At 44.9% G+C, this 20,624-nt stretch overlaps 2 protein-coding genes across 3 annotated transcripts in view; one reads left to right on the top strand and one right to left on the bottom strand.

Annotated features, from left to right (window-relative positions):
• Nucleotides 1-126: 126 nt before the first annotated feature.
• LOC115118138 (major facilitator superfamily domain-containing protein 9-like) lies at nucleotides 127-11,269 on the top strand. 2 transcript variants are annotated; one of them, XM_029646676.2, is made up of 6 exons: nucleotides 127-336; nucleotides 3,306-3,393; nucleotides 3,860-3,903; nucleotides 4,568-4,697; nucleotides 4,968-5,177; nucleotides 8,142-11,269. In XM_029646676.2, the coding sequence occupies exons 1-6, from the start codon at nucleotides 250-252 to the stop codon at nucleotides 9,020-9,022; spliced, it is 1,440 nt and encodes a 479-aa protein (XP_029502536.2). In that variant the 5' UTR covers nucleotides 127-249; the 3' UTR covers nucleotides 9,023-11,269. The 2 variants fall into 2 exon arrangements, with proteins under 2 accessions (XP_029502536.2, XP_064871434.1); XM_065015362.1 differs by lacking the exon at nucleotides 127-336 and having other exon boundaries at nucleotides 3,360-3,393; nucleotides 4,573-4,697.
• A 594-nt stretch (nucleotides 11,270-11,863) lies between these two features.
• Nucleotides 11,864-20,624, bottom strand: part of slc9a2 (solute carrier family 9 member 2) — a 34,030-nt gene continuing 25,269 nt past the window's right edge. Inside the window, exons 9-13 of the mRNA XM_029646675.1 lie at nucleotides 20,394-20,561; nucleotides 18,020-18,125; nucleotides 16,186-16,302; nucleotides 13,492-13,579; nucleotides 11,864-13,374 (exon numbers count right to left, since the gene is read on the bottom strand). Coding sequence (XP_029502535.1) covers nucleotides 12,938-13,374; nucleotides 13,492-13,579; nucleotides 16,186-16,302; nucleotides 18,020-18,125; nucleotides 20,394-20,561 — 916 coding nt within the window. The 3' untranslated portion in view covers nucleotides 11,864-12,937. The remainder of the gene's footprint in view (nucleotides 13,375-13,491; nucleotides 13,580-16,185; nucleotides 16,303-18,019; nucleotides 18,126-20,393; nucleotides 20,562-20,624) is intronic.

Below are 20,624 nucleotides of genomic sequence, written 5' to 3'. Positions count from 1 at the left end.
AATCATCCACATGACGCTTCAATGAATCCACTTTGATTAAATGGACACTATTTTCTGCCAAATATGACAATATCGGTACATCCTCAAAAGTTTGAATTGAGGTGGTTGGAAGTTAAATTGAACACGAACACCCCTGAAGAGAGCGAATATTTCCGAGACTGCAGGGTGTTTTTTGCTATGGTTGATCGGCACTGTAGATGACAGTAAGCGCTTCCGCATCGACCCGTAGCGTGCTGTCATTGCGGGAGAATGAATAACGCAAAATGTTGCGTATTAAATCAAACACCAAGGAGACGAACACGGATTATACAATGTATCTATGTGGTGGGGTTCATGGTAAGTGCAACATTGTAACCTTTTTTGAAGGTTACATTTGAACACGAAAGTATTGAAGTCACGCTTTAAAAACGTCACTTTTTGGGCGACCCGACCAAATTCACATAGAAATACAGTATGAGTTATAAATATGTAATTGCCATTGAAAGCAAGTTTAAGAAGCGGTATATCTGTTCTATGTGCGATATTTTTATGTCTCTTATTCTTAAGTTTAGTTTTTTCTTAAGTTTTAGTTTAGTTTTTACTTTCAGTTTTGTACAGCAGCTTCAAACAGCTAACAATACTATATATTTGGTTATGGAAAAGATCATTCACAGCAGTTTAGATGGTAAAATGATTATCTACACGATATATTATTTGTCACATAAACTGAAATTAGACAAACTATTAGAATTTTAGCAACAGTGTATCTTATGGAGTCTAAAAGGGAGAGAGAGAGAGAGAGAGGGACACAGAGAGAGAGGGGGACAGAGAGAGGGGGGGGGCAGAGAAAGAGAGAGTGTGTGAGAGAGAGAGAGTGAGAGAGAGAGAGAGAGCAGTGCTCTCACATTGGACATTGAACCTGATAGTTGAGGTAAATGCTTGCTGATGACATCAGTTTTTTTAACTTTACAGGGGCTATATCATGACATTAGGGGCTTTTATGCTATGTCAAATATTGATTACGGTTTAGGCGGTTCCATCATATATGAAATTTGAGACCCTGACATGCAGACTACCACAACATACATCAAATGTATTAAAAATTGTGCCTCTGCATTTGCCAAAAAATGAATGAATGGATTGTTCTGCAGGCAGTCACTCTAATGCTGATCCAGCTGATCATAAGAGACGGGTTGAGTCCCATCACAGCACTGTCAAAAAAACCTGTCCAGCACAATCCAATCCTTGGAAATCTGTGTTTTGCTCTGAAGGACTTGTTATTCTGAGAAGATCAGGGTCTTCACATCTGCCACATTGTAGTAGGGTGAAGCGCCCCTGTGCACATGTGCAAATACTCTTTTACTGTGTGAGAGCAAATTCTTGCATAGTGCACATCTCAAATCGGGTCACTAACTTTCAAAGTGTGTTACATTCTGGGCATAAAAGGTAAGGCAGAAGCAACCGACTGCAGTGTTGCCATTGTTTATAATGTTGACATAAACATGTCTCCAACCACCATACCCCACATTAGCAAACTGAACATATACAGTATGTGTGTACATCACATGAGTTTTGTAATGTTCACACAAGTCAGACATGTAGGCACAAGTCAGACATGTAGGCACAAGTCAGACATGTAGGCACAAGTCAGACATGTAGGCACAAGTCAGACATGTAGGCACAAGTCAGACATGTAGGCGCAAGTCAGACATGTAGGCACAAGTCAGACATGTAGGCACAAGTCAGACATGTAGGCACAAGTCAGACATGTAGGCACAAGTCAGACATGTAGGCACAAGTCAGACAATTGTTATCCTCATAGAAAGGCGGTGACCCGACTTCACAAAAGTGATCGTTTTGAAACCGCCAACAGACTGCATTAACTTTTTTTTAAAATGAAGTGATCAAAGGTCATGAAGTTTTCACTGCAGTCAAATGCAAGTTCTCAGCAGCAGCTCTTCACCAACATCAACTCTTCACCAACATCAACTCTTCACCAACATCAACTCTTCACCAACATCAACGCTTCACCAACATCAACGCTTCACCAACATCAACTCTTCACCAACATCAACCCTTCACCATTGTGGGAGATTTTATTGTCAACCAATCATAAGGGTCTCACTAAATGATTGTACAATGTGTACACCCATACACCCATCATTGTGTTTACTTGATAGCTACCTACACAGATAGCTAGCAGGAACAAAGTGTTAATAAGATAAATTCATTAAAAAGATTAAAAGCAATACAAATAAATATTATGATTTCAGTTTGTGATTGTGTGATATAAGGGTTAGATACATGTTTACTTCGACATTATAAAGAAAATCTTTTATTAAACAATGGCAACATTGCCATGTTGATCTGAACCTTTGCTGTTGGAAATCCATAGTAGTGTCTGACATTGTTGCTTTAGTTTTACCACCACACAATGACGTAGTCGCTGAGTCTACCTTTAAATTATAAAGTCAATCTCAATGTCACCCAAAGCTTGAAAACTTCATTCGATTTCTTCCCCCAAAAGCTAAAACTGTACATAATTCATGATGGTTTTAATTTAGTTTGTTTTGAAGTCAAAGATAATAGTTTCAGTATAGTTTTAGTTTTTCAAACGGGTTTGTTAATTATTTTATTTCAGTTTACTAAATTGTTTTTGAATTATTATTTTTCTTCTCAGTTTTTGTTTACTATAATAACCCTCGATTTTTGACACTCATTTGTGTACTGGTTGAAGGTCACTAGACTGAAGGTACAAGGACTGATCAGACAGTACCAAATGTTCAAGACAAAAGACAGTGATTTTTCCACCTGCTACAGAATCACAGTGTTCACAATGTCATCAGTACAATAATAATCCGTTTGTCCTCAGTCCTGGTACCTTCAGTAGCTCTGGCGTCAATTACTATCAAAGGAAATGAGAACAACCCATAGCAGTCAGTGACAAGTCTAATGACCGCCAAACAACACACAAACAAGTGTCACAAATAGATCACTGGAAATCATGTGTGTTACAGAAAGGGAAAACGAAAATACAAGCATTGTGTTAATCACTCTAAACTGAATGAGAACTTAATTCACCTTACATTTCCCCACTACAAACATCTTCCTGGGTGTTTGTTGTGGTTGTTGTTTATGTGTTGTCTATGACAGTGTCGTTGCTGTAGCTCAACAGTGTTTGAACTAAAAGAACACCTGCTCTCTCTCTGTCTCTCTCTCTCGCTCTCTCTCTCTGTCTCTCTCTCCCTCTCTCTCTCTCTCTGTCTCTCTCCCTCTCTCTCTCTCTCTCTCTCTCTCTCTCTTCTGTCTCTCTGTCTCCTCACCAGGACCTGTTTGGGGTGAGCTTGATCATTCCCCTGCTGAGTCACCATGTCAAGGCCCTTGGGGCCAGCCCCACCGTGGCAGGCTTAGTAGGTATGAAGATGATGAAGATATAATACCAGAAAAAACAGGAGAGTTCACATCAGTGTCATATGTTTTCATACATCAGAAGTGGTGGTATAATTTAGCTGTAGCTGGCAACCTGGGAAATTCTAAAAAATACTTTTATTGCATGAAATATTGTATGAAACAAATGGATAGGGACCTGTGAGGACAACAGATGAAGGAATTGTCTTTTTCTGCTAAATAAGCTTTCTCTCTGCGTGTGAAATCACCAGCTGATATACTTACTCATTTCATATCACTGTGAGCACTGATTGAGTTCACAGGGTCTGATAGCTTATGCAAAGTGCTACTGCGGCTTACATCGTAGGCAAGCTGTAATCATAAATATCTCTAGCGGCTAGCGGCTCACCACTGTTAGCATTGGTCTATAAACAACAGTTCAACATTCAGAATGGGTCATAATCTGTACCTAATGCATTGGTTTATGTTTCAGGCTCCACATATGGGATCCTACAACTCTTCTCTAGCACTATAGTGGTAAGTACTGACGGTGTTCTGAAGACAGACAGTAGTATTGTGGTACTGTATGTCTTGTTGAACGGCAGTGTGTTGCTGGTATGACAGCATAGAACAGTTACACACACACACACACACACACACACACACACACACACACACACACACACACACACACACACTACCCTAAGACCTCACCTGACATGGTGTTTGTGTCCTTTGGTCTCCACAACGATGTCAACATCTGAGGTTCTGATAGGACGTCAGCAGTGACCTGGAGTTTGATGCACTAACCACTAACACTCCATGAACATCCACAAATTCCTCTGAATCTACGTCTCTTAACAAGGTTGATATTGTATGCTGAGAGAGGTCTCCTCTGAAGAGAGACAGAGGTTCTCAGAGTAGAGTTGTGAGAGGCACTTCCCCTTCCCCCACAGTCTCCTGAAATTGGTTTAAATCTCAGGGGTCATGAGACGAATTAAAGGAGGCGAAGGACTCGTTTGTGGCCCCAGTGAACAGACAGACAGGGAGGGATGGGTTGATGGAGGGAGGAAGGAAGGAGGGAGGAAGGGTACAGCCAGGTCTCTGTGGTAATCTCCACAGGACACATCCAGAAAACAGCTAATTCAATTGACTCTGATTTCATTGTACTATGTGTGATGATGGTGGTTGTGATCGGCAGGGCAGCTGGAGTGACGTGGTCGGGAGGCGGTACTCTATGCTGATGTGTCTGCTGCTGAGTGCTCTGGGCTACGGCCTGCTGGGGATGTCCACCAGCATCGCCCTGTTTCTCCTGGCTAGGATCCCTGTGGGTGAGTCAAACTGGGGGGGAGAGGGGGAGGTAGAAACAATTAGGTGAGTCAGGGAGGAGACTTCTTTCTTCAGAGGCTTTAGCCTCGAAAGACCTCTACCATATATCTGAGTCTGAATCGTTCAGGTATGTAAAAACAAAAAAATACTTAGATGTTTTATATGCACCCTGACTGTCAGTAAAAACATAATTGATCATTAACATTCTGTTAACACAAACATAAAAACAACTTCTCTGTCATGTGTCCGCTCCCTCTCGCTCTGTCCTCCAGGGCTGTTCAAGCACTCCCTGTCCATCTGCCGGGCCCTGCTGTCTGATCTGGTGTCTGAGGTGGAGCGCCCCCTAGTGATGGGACACTTCAACGTGGCCTCCAGCATGGGCTTCATCTTGGGACCCGTGGTGGGGGGCTACCTCACTGAACATGACGGAGGCTTCTACACCGCATCCTTCACCTGTGCCTCCATCTTCCTCCTCAACGCAGGTAGGTGGGGGTTCTCCTGCGCCTCCATCTTCCTCCTCAACGTAGGTAGGTGGGGTTTCTCCTGCGCCGCCACCTTCCTCCTCAACGCAGGTAGGTGGGGTTTCTCCTGCGCTGCCATCTTCCTCCTCAACACAGGTAGGTGGGGTTTCTCCTGCGCCGCCACCTTCCTCCTCAACGCAGGTAGGTGGGGTTTCTCCTGCGCTGCCATCTTCCTCCTCAACGCAGGTAGGTGGGGTTTCTCCTGCGCTGCCACCTTCCTCCTCAACGCAGGTAGGTGGGGTTTCTCCTGTGCCTCCATCTTCCTCCTCAACACAGGTAGGTGGGGTTTCTCCTGCGCCTCCACCTTCCTCCTCAACACAGGTAGGTGGGGTTTCTCCTGCGCCTCCACCTTCCTCCTCAACACAGGTAGGTGGGGTTTCTCCTGTGCCTCCATCTTCCTCCTCAACAGAGGTAGGTGGGGTTTCTCCTGCGCCTCCACCTTCCTCCTCAACACAGGTAGGTGGGGTTTCTCCTGTGCCTCCATCTTCCTCCTCAACGCAGGTAGGTGGGGTTTCTCCTGCGCCTCCATCTTCCTCCTCAACGCAGGTAGGTGGGGTTTCTCCTGCGCCACCACCTTCCTCCTCAACACAGGTAGGTGGGGTTTCTCCTGTGCCTCCATCTTCCTCCTCAACACAGGTAGGTGGGGTTTCTCCTGCGCCTCCACCTTCCTCCTCAACACAGGTAGGTGGGGTTTCTCCTGCGCCGCCACCTTCCTCCTCAACGCAGGTAGGTGGGGTTTCTCCTGCGCCTCCATCTTCCTCCTCAATAGAGGTAGGTGGGGTTTCTCCTGCGCCTCCATCTTCCTCCTCAACACAGGTAGGTGGGGTTTCTCCTGCGCTGCCACCTTCCTCCTCAACACAGGTAGGTGGGGTTTCTCCTGTGCCTCCATCTTCCTCCTCAACGCAGGTAGGTGGGGTTTCTCCTGCACCTCCATCTTCCTCCTCAACGCAGGTAGGTGGGGTTTCTCCTGCGCCTCCATCTTCCTCCTCAACACAGGTAGGTGGGGTTTCTCCTGCGCTGCCATCTTCCTCCTCAACGCAGGTAGGTGGGGTTTCTCCTGCGCCTCCATCTTCCTCCTCAACACAGGTAGGTGGGGTTTCTCCTGCGCCTCCACCTTCCTCCTCAACACAGGTAGGTGGGGTTTCTCCTGCGCCTCCATCTTCCTCCTCAACAAAGGTAGGTGGGGTTTCTCCTGCGCTGCCATCTTCCTCCTCAACGCAGGTAGGTGGGGTTTCTCCTGCGCCTCCATCTTCCTCCTCAACACAGGTAGGTGGGGTTTCTCCTGCGCCTCCACCTTCCTCCTCAACACAGGTAGATGGGGTTTCTCCTGCGCCTCCATCTTCCTCCTCAACACAGGTAGGTGGGGTTTCTCCTGTGCCTCCATCTTCTTCCTCAACGCAGGTAGGTGGGGTTTCTCCTGCGCCTCCACCTTCCTCCTCAACACAGGTAGGTGGGGTTTCTCCTGCGCTGCCATCTTCCTCCTCAACAGAGGTAGGTGGGGTTTCTCCTGTGCCTCCATCTTCCTCCTCAACACAGGTAGGTGGGGTTTCTCCTGCGCCTCCATCTTCCTCCTCAACGCAGGTAGGTGGGGTTTCTCCTGCGCCTCCATCTTCCTCCTCAACGCAGGTAGGTGGGGTTTCTCCTGCGCCTCCATCTTCCTCCTCAACACAGGTAGGTGGGGTTTCTCCTGCGCTGCCACCTTCCTCCTCAACACAGGTAGGTGGGGTTTCTCCTGCGCCTCCACCTTCCTCCTCAACACAGGTAGGTGGGGTTTCTCCTGTGCTGCCACCTTCCTCCTCAACACAGGTAGGTGGGGTTTCTCCTGCGCCTCCACCTTCCTCCTCAACACAGGTAGGTGGGGTTTCTCCTGCGCTGCCACCTTCCTCCTCAACACAGGTAGGTGGGGTTTCTCCTGCGCCTCCATCTTCCTCCTCAACACAGGTAGGTGGGGTTTCTCCTGCGCCTCCACCTTCCTCCTCAACACAGGTAGGTGGGGTTTCTCCTGCGCTGCCATCTTCCTCCTCAACAGAGGTAGGTGGGGTTTCTCCTGCGCCTCCATCTTCCTCCTCAACGCAGGTAGGTGGGGTTTCTCCTGCGCCTCCATCTTCCTCCTCAACACAGGTAGGTGGGGTTTCTCCTGCGCTGCCACCTTCCTCCTCAACACAGGTAGGTGGGGTTTCTCCTGCGCCTCCACCTTCCTCCTCAACACAGGTAGGTGGGGTTTCTCCTGCGCCTCCACCTTCCTCCTCAACACAGGTAGGTGGGGTTTCTCCTGCGCCTCCACCTTCCTCCTCAACACAGGTAGGTGGGGTTTCTCCTGCGCTGCCACCTTCCTCCTCAACACAGGTAGGTGGGGTTTCTCCTGCGCCTCCACCTTCCTCCTCAACACAGGTAGGTGGGGTTTCTCCTGCGCTGCCACCTTCCTCCTCAACACAGGTAGGTGGGGTTTCTCCTGCGCCCCCATCTTCCTCCTCAACGCAGGTAGGTGGGGGTTCTCCTGCGCCTCCATCTTCCTCCTCAACACAGGTAGGTGGGGTTTCTCCTGCGCCCCCATCTTCCTCCTCAACGCAGGTAGGTGGGGGTTCTCCTGCGCCTCCATCTTCCTCCTCAACACAGGTAGGTGGGGGTTCTCCTGCGCCTCCATCTTCCTCCTCAACACAGGTAGGTGGGGTTTCTCCTGCGCTGCCACCTTCATCCTCAACACAGGTAGCTGGGGGTGAGGATGAGGACAGGAGATGGGGGAGGGAGGGAGAGGCAAGGAGAGAGGGGAGGAGCAGGAGAGTAGGCAAAGGGTATGCAAGGCACTTATGTTGGTATTCCCAATTCTAACCAATTCTACATCACACCTTAACTCTTAGCCACTTTGTGGATGTGGAAGGATGGGATGTGTGCTGTCTAACCTTGTGTTTGTTGTGTTCCATCCAGGTCTAGTTTGGCTGCTTCCCTGGAGCGATGCACTAACCCCATGCACCGATGCTAACTCCAACAGCAGCGCTAGCAATGCCAGCTGCCACGACAACGACAACCACTTCACGTCAACACATCAAAACTGCTCCCAAGGCAACAGCGACAACCAAACGACAGCGCCGGCGGCAGCGGTCACGGGATCCGTGGCTCCAGAGAAGAACCAGAGGAGCTGGGGCTGGTATCTGGACTGGGGGGAGGTGTCCCTGCTCCCTTCTGCCTGGCGTCAGCTCTCTTCGGTGGGCTCCAAGATTAGCATTGTGGCCTCCTCAGACATGTGGGACCTGTTCCTGGTGCGTCTGCTCATGGCCATGGCCATAATGCTGTACTACAGTAACTTCTCCCTGGCCATGGAGGAGCGCTTCATGCTGAAGCCCAAAGCCACAGGTTATCTAATCAGCTACAGCTCTACCCTGGGGGCCCTAGCCGGGTTCTTGGTGGGACCCATCAATAAACTGTGTGGTAACAACATGTCGGCGCTGTTGCTACACTCTTCGGTCCTCACGTGTTGCCTGATCCTGCTCTACGCCGCAGCTCCCAGTGTCTGGCACGTGTTGTTAAGTTCCACTTTCATCGCCATCTCTACAACCATCGGACGCACCTGCATCACTGACCTGGTACTGCAGAAAGGGGGCGCTCACGCCAGCGGCACACTCATCGGGGCGGGGCAGTCAGTGACCGCGGTGGGGCGCGTGCTCGCACCCCTACTCTCGGGGCTGGCCCAGGAGTTTAGTCCCTGTGGGCCCCCGATTCTGGGGGTAGGGCTGGCGTTAGCGGGCATCGTCCTGCTGTTGGTCAGGGTGCCAAAATGGGATGAGAGGGGCAAGAGGAAAGAGGCATAACTCTGAGTCACTCACAGTGAGAGAGTGAATAAATGAGAGAGTGAATGAATGAGAGAGGGTCAAAACTACCACAGCACTGGAGACAGAACTGATGCAGAACTGTTGGGGTTTTTGTTGACGTGTCAGCTGGGGGTTGTTTCATTGTTTGTTTTTTTAGCCACAACTCCAGCTCTGTTGGTTGGGTCTCGATGTGATGACATCACAGCACCGATAGGACCCAGGTCATCATCAGCATCGCTCTTCCCCCCACTTCAGTCCCCCAAACAGACCGGGTCATCATCAGCATGGCTATTCCTCACTTCAGTCCCCCAAACAGACCGGGTCATCATCAGCATGGCTATTCCTCACTTCAGTCCCCCAAACAGACCGGGTCATCATCAGCATGGCTATTCCTCACTTCAGTCCCCCAAACAGACCGGGTCATCATCAGCATGGCTATTCCCCACTTCAGTCCCCCAAACAGACCGGGTCATCATCAGCATGGCTATTCCCCACTTCAGTCCCCCAAACAGACCGGGTCATCATCAGCATGGCTATTCCCCACTTCAGTCCCCCAAACAGACCGGTCATCATCAGCATGGCTATTCCCCACTTCAGTCCCCCAAACAGACAGGGTCATCATCAGCATGGCTATTCCTCACTTCAGTCCCCCAAACAGACTGGGTCATCATCAGCATGGCTATTCCCCACTTCAGTCCCCCAAACAGACCAGGTCATCATCAGCATGGCTATTCCTCACTTCAGTCCCCCAAACAGACCAGGTCATCATCAGCATGGCTATTCCCCACTTCAGTCCCCCAAACAGACCAGGTCATCATCAGCATGGCTATTCCTCACTTCAGTCCCCCAAACAGACCAGGTCATCATCAGCATGGCTATTCCCCACTTCAGTCCCCCAAACAGACCAGGTCATCATCAGCATGGCTATTCCCCACTTCAGTCCCCCAAACAGACCGGGTCATCATCAGCATGGCTATTCCCCACTTCAGTCCACCAAACAGACCAGGTCATCATCAGCATGGCTATTCCCCACTTCAGTCCCCCAAACAGACCAGGTCATCATCAGCATGGCTATTCCTCACTTCAGTCCACCAAACAGACAGGGTCATCATCAGCATGGCTATTCCTCACTTCAGTCCCCCAAACAGACAGGGTCATCATCAGCATGGCTATTCCCCACTTCAGTCCCCCAAACAGACCAGGTCATCATCAGCATGGCTATTCCTCACTTCAGTCCCCCAAACAGACCAGGTCATCATCAGCATGGCTATTCCCCACTTCAGTCCCCCAAACAGGGGAGAATGCAAAAAGTTCAGTGTTGCCAAGGCGACCGTGAACAAAGCCAGCAACCCTCTGTAAAAGGCATGGGAAGTTGTCCATGCTAAGTTAGCTTAGCGTAGGTCAACAGCATGCCAGTGGCTCATTAGGTTCTTATAACCTAGAAATATTCAAATGTTTATGTCTCTAGTGAGAGGCAATAATTCAATTAAAAACAACAACATATAAGTCTAATGTTACTCTAATGTAATCCTGCTCTTCCTTAATAACCACTACGGATAGTCCAGGAAAGTATTGGTACTGAGAATGCTAATTTCCCCCCCAAATGCTCTGTTTCTGACCTATCTTATGAGGGTGGACAGCAGGTGAAGGAGCTCCTCTTTCCTCTCTGGCGCCACATTCTATTTTCTCTCCCTTGTCACAGAAGTGTGCACTCCGTCACCCTCCCTTATAAGGGTTGAACATATTTGGATTGGTGTCAGTGATCTAGTACACACTGGGGAAACGGATCAAGAACCTTACCTGAGCTTGAGTACTGGTTGTCCACAGGCACATATCTAGGATTCATTTACCCTTCCTAAACCCTAACCACGTGTGGGGAAGTAAAACACATTTCCCAAGGATCTTAGGTCAGTGTCTGTGGGTAACATCATCGTACTTCCTTTAACCACTACGGTATCAGGGCCTTTTCAATGGAAATGTTTACTTTTATACAAATATATCATTTATTTTTAATTTTCAATCATTTATTTTCCCTTATTCTACATCGTCCATGTTGAGTTTAGTCTAATTCATAAATGTACTGTTCACTATTATTTATATATGAATGATCTTATTTTGAATGGAGTTGCCTTTACACTGATACAAATGCTACTGAATGTAATGAAGACACTTATTGTGCTGAATGATTCATATGAAGGAAGTAAAGATCATACCATTTGACAATCAAATAAATATATTCCTAAACAAGTGAATGTTTTGAATGTAAATGTCAGTTCCATAACTTCAGTTGAATTTTTTTTCAATTTGATGATGGATGACTGATAGTTTGAGATTTCTTTCTCCTACAAGGTGTTTTTAGAGTTCGTGACATCTCATAAATTCATAAATATGAGCATATGACTGGAGAGAATCCACTTGAACGCCCCTCCAACTAGTAATTACTAGTGTCAAACTCTTCTAACATCCCTGAGCTCCGACTTCTCCCACATGTTGAACTCTGACCTCACCTACTAAGGAAATGACCTCGATAGCGTTTTCAGCAGCTAATACAACACAACAAAAATACAATAAACCAAACCTATTTATTTATATATATATATTATTTAACACTATAACTTGATTACAAGCATGATAGCTGTACTTTTCAGTTATAGTTGTAGCAGCTTGTTTGCCATTAGCCAATCTGCTTTCTCAAAGAGTTCAATGCTCGTGAATGCACACAACCTGTTGCTCCCGGTTTACCAGTATTATTTTCAGAGTCTTTCATGAGTGCAGCATCAGACTTTAAACACTGATCCATCTCTGCAATACAGCAACTAGAACGACCATTTTGACAAGAAATAAGGTGTCATTTCAACATTATACATCAAGATTTTATTACTTAACTCAAGCAACACAGATAGTCAGAGCAGTGTTCATGAAGACCCTGTTAAGATATTACTGGTCTGAATATCAGACACAAGGAGAAACAAAAAAACAGAAAAGCTAGAAGATAAGAAGTGTCTTTCCTGAAAGTGTCTTCACTTGCATAGAGATATACCAATGTATTAAAATCTATTAAATAATGTAATTGAAATCTTGCAGGTAAATACAGGGGTGAAAGTAAATCAAATGTCTTCCTGGTATGGTACAAGCGTGTGTCCACATAAACATAATGTAGAACGACACATAGAATCTCTATTAATTTAATAGGATCTCTGTGGGTCTAATAGTGAAGATAAGTATTTTAGAATTGTTTTACTTGATATCTTATTTAGAGGGTTGTGTTGCAAGAGTCTTTGTTCTTCAGAGAGTGGTTGGTTGTAGACCAGTGGTTCCTAGGGACCCAAATTCAACCAGGTTGTCTCAGTCATGATCCAATATTGGCATGACAAATATTTGGGGGGCAAAATGCAATCTGGAAAACTATTTTTAATACTATATTGATAGTAAATGTACAAATTATATGACAAGGGAACAACAGTCCCACTTTTGTCATTGTCAATAATTCAATTTTGCATATATTCTTGATGAAGAATGTTATGCTCACTGGTTTTAAGATCACAAAAGCAACCAAATCTGCTAATAACTCAATATGGAACACTGTTTTAAAGAAAAATAGTTCAGTGGTTAAATTATTAAAAAATATAGGTTCATTATCATTTCTGCACACGTTCTACCTGGTTTTAGTTGTTTAAGTTCAGACTAGGGTATTTTTTCCTTTTCTTTTTGACACTGACCCATTAAAAAACTCCCAGTTGAGAATCACTGTAGAAAATCCAATTATCCATTCCCCCCTGGCTTGTAGGGCATTTTAATCTTGTGGTTTGACACTTCAAAGTTCTGAGATTCTGGAGTCGTTGTAGATTAGAACTCAAGACAGCCTATAGCAGTCCTCCTGCTACTTTCCTGACAGCTGATTAGTCCTCATGGGTTCTAGGGTTTCCGATTCTTCCACTGTGGCCTGAGCAGGGGTTTCTGCGTTCCGCTGTCGTCACGGTCACCAGGCTCTGCAGCCCAGGCTGGGGTCGGGGACAAGGGCTGCTGCTCCCCCTCTGGCCCGTTGTCACCGCTGCCATGGTGACCTGAGGAGCCATTATCAGGGCCGTTGGAGGGGTCGTGGTGACGGCGAGGGGCGGGTATCCGGGAATCACTGGAGGAGGAGTTTAGTCGGGACATGCCACGCCCCCAGGCACCTCTTCCTCCACTCCTCTCATCCACCAGGTCCACAACAGAGCTAGAGGGCACCTCTGTCAGTGTGTTCAGCCTGCGTAGGGGCAACATTGCTCGGGATGAGGAGCGACTGGGCTGGTTAAACCTGGAGCGCGCTGATGGGTAATCCATCTCCGACATGGTCTCATCATCATCATTACCTGAGTGAAAGATTGAGACATCAATTTAGTTTAGGATCCAAGCATTGATGTGCAAAGAGCCTAAATATTGTAGAGATTATAGAGTGACACACACACACACTTCATTTTGTGCATCACCTGTATGCCTCAGTCTCTGAGGAGGGAACTTTGAGTCCAGACTCTTCCCTGGAGGCAGAGAAAAGTACTTCTGGGATTTGGCCTCATTCTGAGAGAAAGAAAAAGGGAGGAGGTGAGAGGGGAATAAAGAGAGAGATAAGAGGTGTACACTTTGATCACAACAAAGGGTTTTCCTGTAACATATATTTTTTTATCGAATCATGAAATGCTGTGCATAGACTTGACCTGCATTACTAACATTACTACTAAAATATTTAGATTCATATCTATTCTAACATTACTACTAAAATATTTAGATTCATATCTATTCTAACATTACTACTAAAATATTTAGATTCATATCTATTCTAACATTACTACTAAAATATTTAGATTCATATCTATTCTAACATTACTACTAAAATATTCAGATTAATATCTATTCTAACATTACTACTAAAATATTTAGATTCATATCAAATCAAATCAAATCAAATGTATTTATATAGCCCTTCGTACATCAGCTGATATCTCAAAGTGCTGTACAGAAACCCAGCCTAAAACCCCAAACAGCAAGCAATGCAGGTGTAGAAGCACGGTGGCTAGGAAAAACTCCCTAGAAAGACCAAAACCTAGGAAGAAACCTAGAGAGGAACCAGGCTATGTGGGGTCTATTCTAACATTACCACTAAAAAATGTAGATTAATATCTATTCTAACATTACTACTAAAATATTTAGATTCATATCTATTCTAACATTACTACTAAAATATTTAGATTCATATCTATTCTAACATTACTACTAAAATATTTAGATTAATATCTATTCTAACATTACTACTAAAATATTTAGATTCATATCTATTCTAACATTACTACTAAATGATTTAGATTAATATATGTTCCTAACGTAGAGTAACAGTCAAACATGTGGACATACCTGCAGTACTCATTCAAAGGTTATTCTTTATTTTTACTATTTTCTACATTGTAGAATAATAGTGAAGACTTCAAAACTATGAAATAACACATATGTAATCATGTTGTATGAAAAAAGTTTTAAACTAATCAAAATATATTTTATATTTGAGATTCTTCAAGTAGCCACCCTTTGCCTTGATGACAGCTTGGCACATGCGGCAGGGTAGCCTAGTGGTTAGAGCGTTGGGCTAGTAACCGAAAGGTTGCAAGTTCATATCCCTTAGCTGAAAAGGTACAAATCTGTCATCCTGCCCCTGAACAGGCAGTTCCCCTGAACAGGCAGTTCAATGACGGCTGTTCCTAGGCCATCATTGAAAATAAGAATTTGTTCTTAATTGACTTGCCTAGTTAAATAAAGGTTAAATTAAATTCTCTCAACCAGCTTCATGAGGTAGCCACCTGGAATGCATTTCAATTAATGCCTTGTTAAAAGTTTATTTGTGCTTTCTATAATTCTTAATGCATTTGAGCAAATCAGTTGTGTTGTGAGAAGGTAGGGGTGGTATACAGAAGATGGCCCTATTTGGTAAAAGACCATGTCCATATTATGGCAAGAACAGCTCAAATAAGCAAAGAGAAACGACAGACCATCATTACTTTAAGACATGAAGGTCAGTCAATATGGAACATTTCAAGAACTTTGAACATTTCTTCAAGTTCAGTCGCAAAAACCATCCTGCGATATGATGAAACTGGCTCTCATGAGGACCTCCACAGGAAAGGAAGACCCAGAGTTACCTCTGCTGCAGAGGATAAGTTTATTAGAGTTACCAGCCTCAGAAATTGCATCCCACAGAGTTCAAGTAACAGACATATCTCAACATCAACTGTTCAGAGGAGACTGTGTGAATCAGGCCTTCGTGGTCGAATTGCTGCAAAGAAACCCCTACTAAAGGACACCAATAAGAAGAAGAGACTTGCTTGGGCCAAAAAACACGAGCAATGGACATTAGACCGGTGGAAATTTGTCCTTTGGTCTGATGAGTCCAAATTTGAGATTTTCGGTTCCAACCGCCGTGTTTTGTGAGACGCAGAGTAGGTGAACGGATGATCTCCACATGTGTGGTTCCCACCATGAAGCATGGAGGAAGAGGTGTGATGGTGTGGGGTTGAGTTGCTGGTGACACTGTCTGTGATTTATTTACAATTCAAGGCACACTTAACCAGCATGGCTACCACAGCATTCTGCAGCGATACGCCATCCCATCTGGTTTGAGCTTAGTGGGACTATCGTTTGTTTTTCAACAGGACAATGACCCAACACACCTCCAAGCTGTATAAGGGCTATTTGACCAAGAAGGAGAGTGATGGAGTGATGCATCAGATGACCTGGCCTCCACAATCACCTGACTTCAACCCAATCGAGATGGTTTTGGATGAGTTGAACCGCAGAGTGAAGGAAAAGCAGCCAACAAGTGCTGAGAATATGTGGGGACTCCTTCAAGACTGTTGGAAAAGCATTCCAGCTGAATATGGTTGAGAGAATGCCAAGAGTATGCAAAGCTATCATCAAGGCAAAGGGTGGCTACTTTGAAGAATCTCAAATCTCAAATATATTTAGATTTGTTTAACACTTTTTTGGTTACTACATGATTCCATATGTGTTATTTCGTAGTTTGTATGTTTTCACTATTATTCTACAATGTATAAAATAGTAAAAAATAAAGTAAAACCCTTGAATGAGTAGGTGCGCCCAAACTTTGGACTGGTACTGTAAGTCCGTGTGTTCTGTACCGGTCCTTTGAAGCTGCCGGGTCGGAGGCTGCGTCGGATGCTGGTGTGCCGTCGGATCAGGATCTCTTTTGTCCGGCTGTCGTTGGGCAGGGAGTGCTTGGTGGTGTACGCCGTGGTCTGGAAAAACACACAGAGAAACATACCATACATAAGACACACCCACCTTCTGATAACACGCACTATAACACACAACACATGACATAAAACACACACCGCATAGAAAATCGGATAAAATGCCATAGTGTAGCAGAGGCCAATATATTGCAGGAAACACCCCCAATTTAACATGAGGTTTCTACATACAGTAGCTCTATCTGTACCACCCTGCTTTAATCTCCTAACGACACACACACTAATGACACACACACACTAATGACACACACACACTAATGACACACACACACTAATGACACACACACTAATGACAAACACACACTAATGACACACACACTAATGACACACACACACACACACTAATGACACACACACTAACGACACACACACTAATGACAAACACACTAATGACACACACACTAATGACACACACACTAACGACACACACACTAATGACACACACACACTAATGACACACACACTAATGACACACACACACTAATGGCACACACACACTAATGACACACACACACACTAATGACACACACACACACACTAATGACATAGACACACTAATGACACAGACACACACACTAATGACACACACACACACACTAATGACACACACACACTAATGACACACACACTTGCACCTGTATTCTCTTAATAACACAATGACACAGCAGTCCTTACAGAGAGACTGCTGCTATAGCCTACACTACTGATTACACAACAAGAGTGGATTTTACACACCCCAGCTTTTATGTTTTACCACAATACCCTCTTTCTGTGGCTCTGGGCAGTCACCCAAACGTAGCTGGCCACACCCTGAACTGTCTGAACCATGATGCTTATCTAAATGATACCTGGCTCTGTTTGTGTCTAACGAGCTGCCGTACCTCCCTCTCTCCTGGAAAACACTCATCACTACAGAGACACGCCCAATGCCCTTAATAAACCCATTGCCCCTAATCCAATATACTTCTGTAGATCTGAGAGGATTGGATAGGTATAAGCATCCCTAGGTTATTTGTGTAATGGGTAGATCTAGTACACGGGGTTGGTGATCAACAGACACTCTAACCGGGGCGGCAGGTAGCCTAGTGGTAAGAGCGTTGGACTAGTAACCGAAATGTTGCAAGACCAAATCCCCGAGCTGACAAGGTAAAACATCTGTTGTTCTGCCCCTGAACAGGCAGTTAACCCACTGTTCCTAGGCCATCATTGAAAATAGGAATTTGTTCTTAACTGACTTGCGTAGTTATTAAATAAAGGTAAAATATTTTTTGTTTAAATGATGGCCGCATGGTGGGACAAGGAGCTGTCAAACCTGTTTTGGGGCTTAGGAGAGTGGAAGTCAAACGGTTCCAATAGAAAGGCAACACATCACATGATCTAATGTCGAAACCAATGATACAATGAGATCTGTGACAGTAACAGGTGTGTTTGTGTTTGTGTTGTGGGGGGGGGGGGGGGGGCTGTGAAGGAGTGGGTAGGTAATAAGATAAGGTCACAGAGAGAATCCCATCACATGATAACACAAACACACTCCCTGTGGCTCGTTTTCAAAAGGTGAGGTCACTTATGGAAATGTACTGCCGACCACAGGCATTATGCAAAACAGCACGTGAGGTACAGCACACACAGGTATGGAAGAACACACTTTCATGTAACAAACAGGGCTCTGCGTAAGGTAAACCTTGTTAAGGAATCGACTCACCCGTTGTCTGATCTTGTACATGTTCTTGGACAGAATGTCATGCATGTTCATCAGGTCTGCAGCCACAAACTTCCTCTTGGGTTTACCAGAGCCCTTCTTCTCCTCGCTAGAGGAACAAACGCAGAAATAACAGAATGTTTAAAAACGGTATCATTTTTGTAAATGATATCAGAAATAGGACTGGTGGAGTTACACATGCAGCTAACAAAAATACATGGAAGTGTCTGCTCTACCCAAAATTACAACCAACTGATTGCAGCATTACCGCAAAACTGGAAGAGGCAAGTAGAAGGGGGAGAAAGTAAGGAACTAGTTTGTTGGCCCTGCATTAAGGACCGAAATTGATTAAAGAAGATTTTGATAAGTAAAAAAGTATACCAGTTTCATTTAAGGACCAAAAAATGTACAACTGTGACATATAGATGGCAAAATAATAATCTCTCAAAAGAGATTATTGATGTACAGATTCCATGGCAACATGGTGTATGAACTGATACACAAATACAACCATGCCAGCTCTGCAAGAGACAGGATCATCAGATCACTTGTTTTGGTACTGTCCATGTGTAGCTTATTTTTGGTCGCAGGTTCAGGAATGGCTGAAGAATTGGACCATTTATTCGGAGCTAACAGTGGAAATAGCACTGCTGGGTGGTTTGAAAAGCCATAGTCAATCGATCAATAATATAATAACACTCTTAGTAAAAATGTTCATTTTTAATGTACAACCTGTAGAAACTATGAGAATAGAAAGGTTCAGAACTTTTGTGAAACATCACAGCACAGTTGAAAAATAGATGGCGAATAGAAATCAAAACTGGATGGTTTTCAGAGATGGATGGGAGGGGTTGAGTGGAGCACAAGGGTGGGACTAAAAATAACAAGACAACTAATATAAAATATACTGTGTTCATAAAATGTATATACAGTGCATTCAGAAAGTATTCACACACAGCAAAACTGAGCAATCGGTGGAGAAGTTTGCCAAAATGCACCTAAAGGACTCTCAGACAATGAGAAGCAAGATTCTCTGGTCTGATGAAACCAAGATTGAACTCGTTGGCCTGAATGCCAAGCGTCACGTCTGGAGGAAACCTCCAGACCAGCATCATCCTGTGGGGATGTTTTTCAGCAGCAGGGACTGGGAGACTAGTCAGGATCGAGGGAAAGATTAACGGAACAAAGTACAGAGTGATCCTTGATAAAAACCTGCTCCAGAGCGCTCAGGACCTCGACTGGGGACGAAGGTTCACCTTCCAACAGGACAACGACCCTAAGCACACAGCCAAGACAACGCAGGAGAGGCTTCAGGACAAGTCTCTGAATGTCCTTGAGTTGCCCAGCCAGAGCCCGGACTTGAACCCAAACATCTTTGTGCCCAACGCTCCACATCCAACCTGACGGAGGTTGAGAGGATCTGCAGAGAAGAATGGGAGAAACTCCCCAAATACAGGTGTGCCAAGCTTGTAGTGTCATACCTAAGAAGACTCGAGGCCTTTACTGAGTAAAGGGTCTGAAATCTTATGTAAATGTAATATTTCATTCTTTTTTTTGCAAACATTTTTCAAAAGCGGCTTTTGCTTTGTCATTATGGGGTATTGTGTGTAGATTGATGAGGGGGAAAAAAAAACATTTAAAATGTTAATTTAATTCATTTTAGAACAAGGCTGTAACATAACAAAAAGTCAAAAAATTCAAGGGGTCTGAATACTTTCCCGAATGCAATGTATATATTTGATATACCGTATAAATATTTACACCAAAAAATATTTGGGGAATTGGAAATGATGCAGACAATTAAACTGATGGAAGCCACAATCTATCTGCAATATTAAAGCGGATCTATCCCCTAAAAAAAGAAAGAAATTACAGAATGCTTAGGTATTACCCATTATAATCTGGGTGGTTCGAGGCCTGATTGCTCATTGGCTGACAGCCGTGGTATACCATGGGTATGACACATTACTTATTTTTACTGCTCTCATTAAGTTTGTAACCAGATTATAATTGCAATAATGCACCTCAGGGATTTGGTGTATATGGCTGAGGGCTTTATCCAGGCACTCTTAGTTGCATTGTGCTTAAGAACAGTCATTAGACTTGGTATATTGACCATATACCACACCCTTCTGGACTTATTGCTTAAATACCCATCTGACCAGTTGAGGTTAAAAGGGTCATGTGTGAGGGATGATGGGTGGATAAGATGTAAAGAAGTGTATGAGAGACAGCAAGGGGGACAGAGAGAGTTACAGAGAGAGACACAAGGCCACAGTGTGTGTGTCCTTAGTGCACAAAGACAGAGAGAGAGAGAGAGAGAGAGAGAGAGAGAGAGAGAGAGCAAGAGCTAGAGGGAGAGAGAGGATAAACGTACTGTAGAGAGACAATGGAGGAACCAGCGTTGATGTCCCCGGACACTGTGTCCAGTATCTCCATTGCGTTCTGCAGCTCCAGCTTCTTATACAGAGCCACAATGCTAGACTCTGCCCGGTTATCCCTGATCAGGATCTTACGCAGGATCCGGTTATTAAACTTCAGAAACCTGACATAGGGGTTGGAGAGACGGTTATTATACTTCATAAACCTGACAAAGAGGGCAGATACT

This window comes from Oncorhynchus nerka, linkage group LG3 (genome assembly GCF_034236695.1).
Source record: "Oncorhynchus nerka isolate Pitt River linkage group LG3, Oner_Uvic_2.0, whole genome shotgun sequence".
NCBI lineage: Eukaryota > Metazoa > Chordata > Actinopteri > Salmoniformes > Salmonidae > Oncorhynchus > Oncorhynchus nerka.
This window is presented reverse-complemented; position numbering and strand designations above follow the sequence as displayed.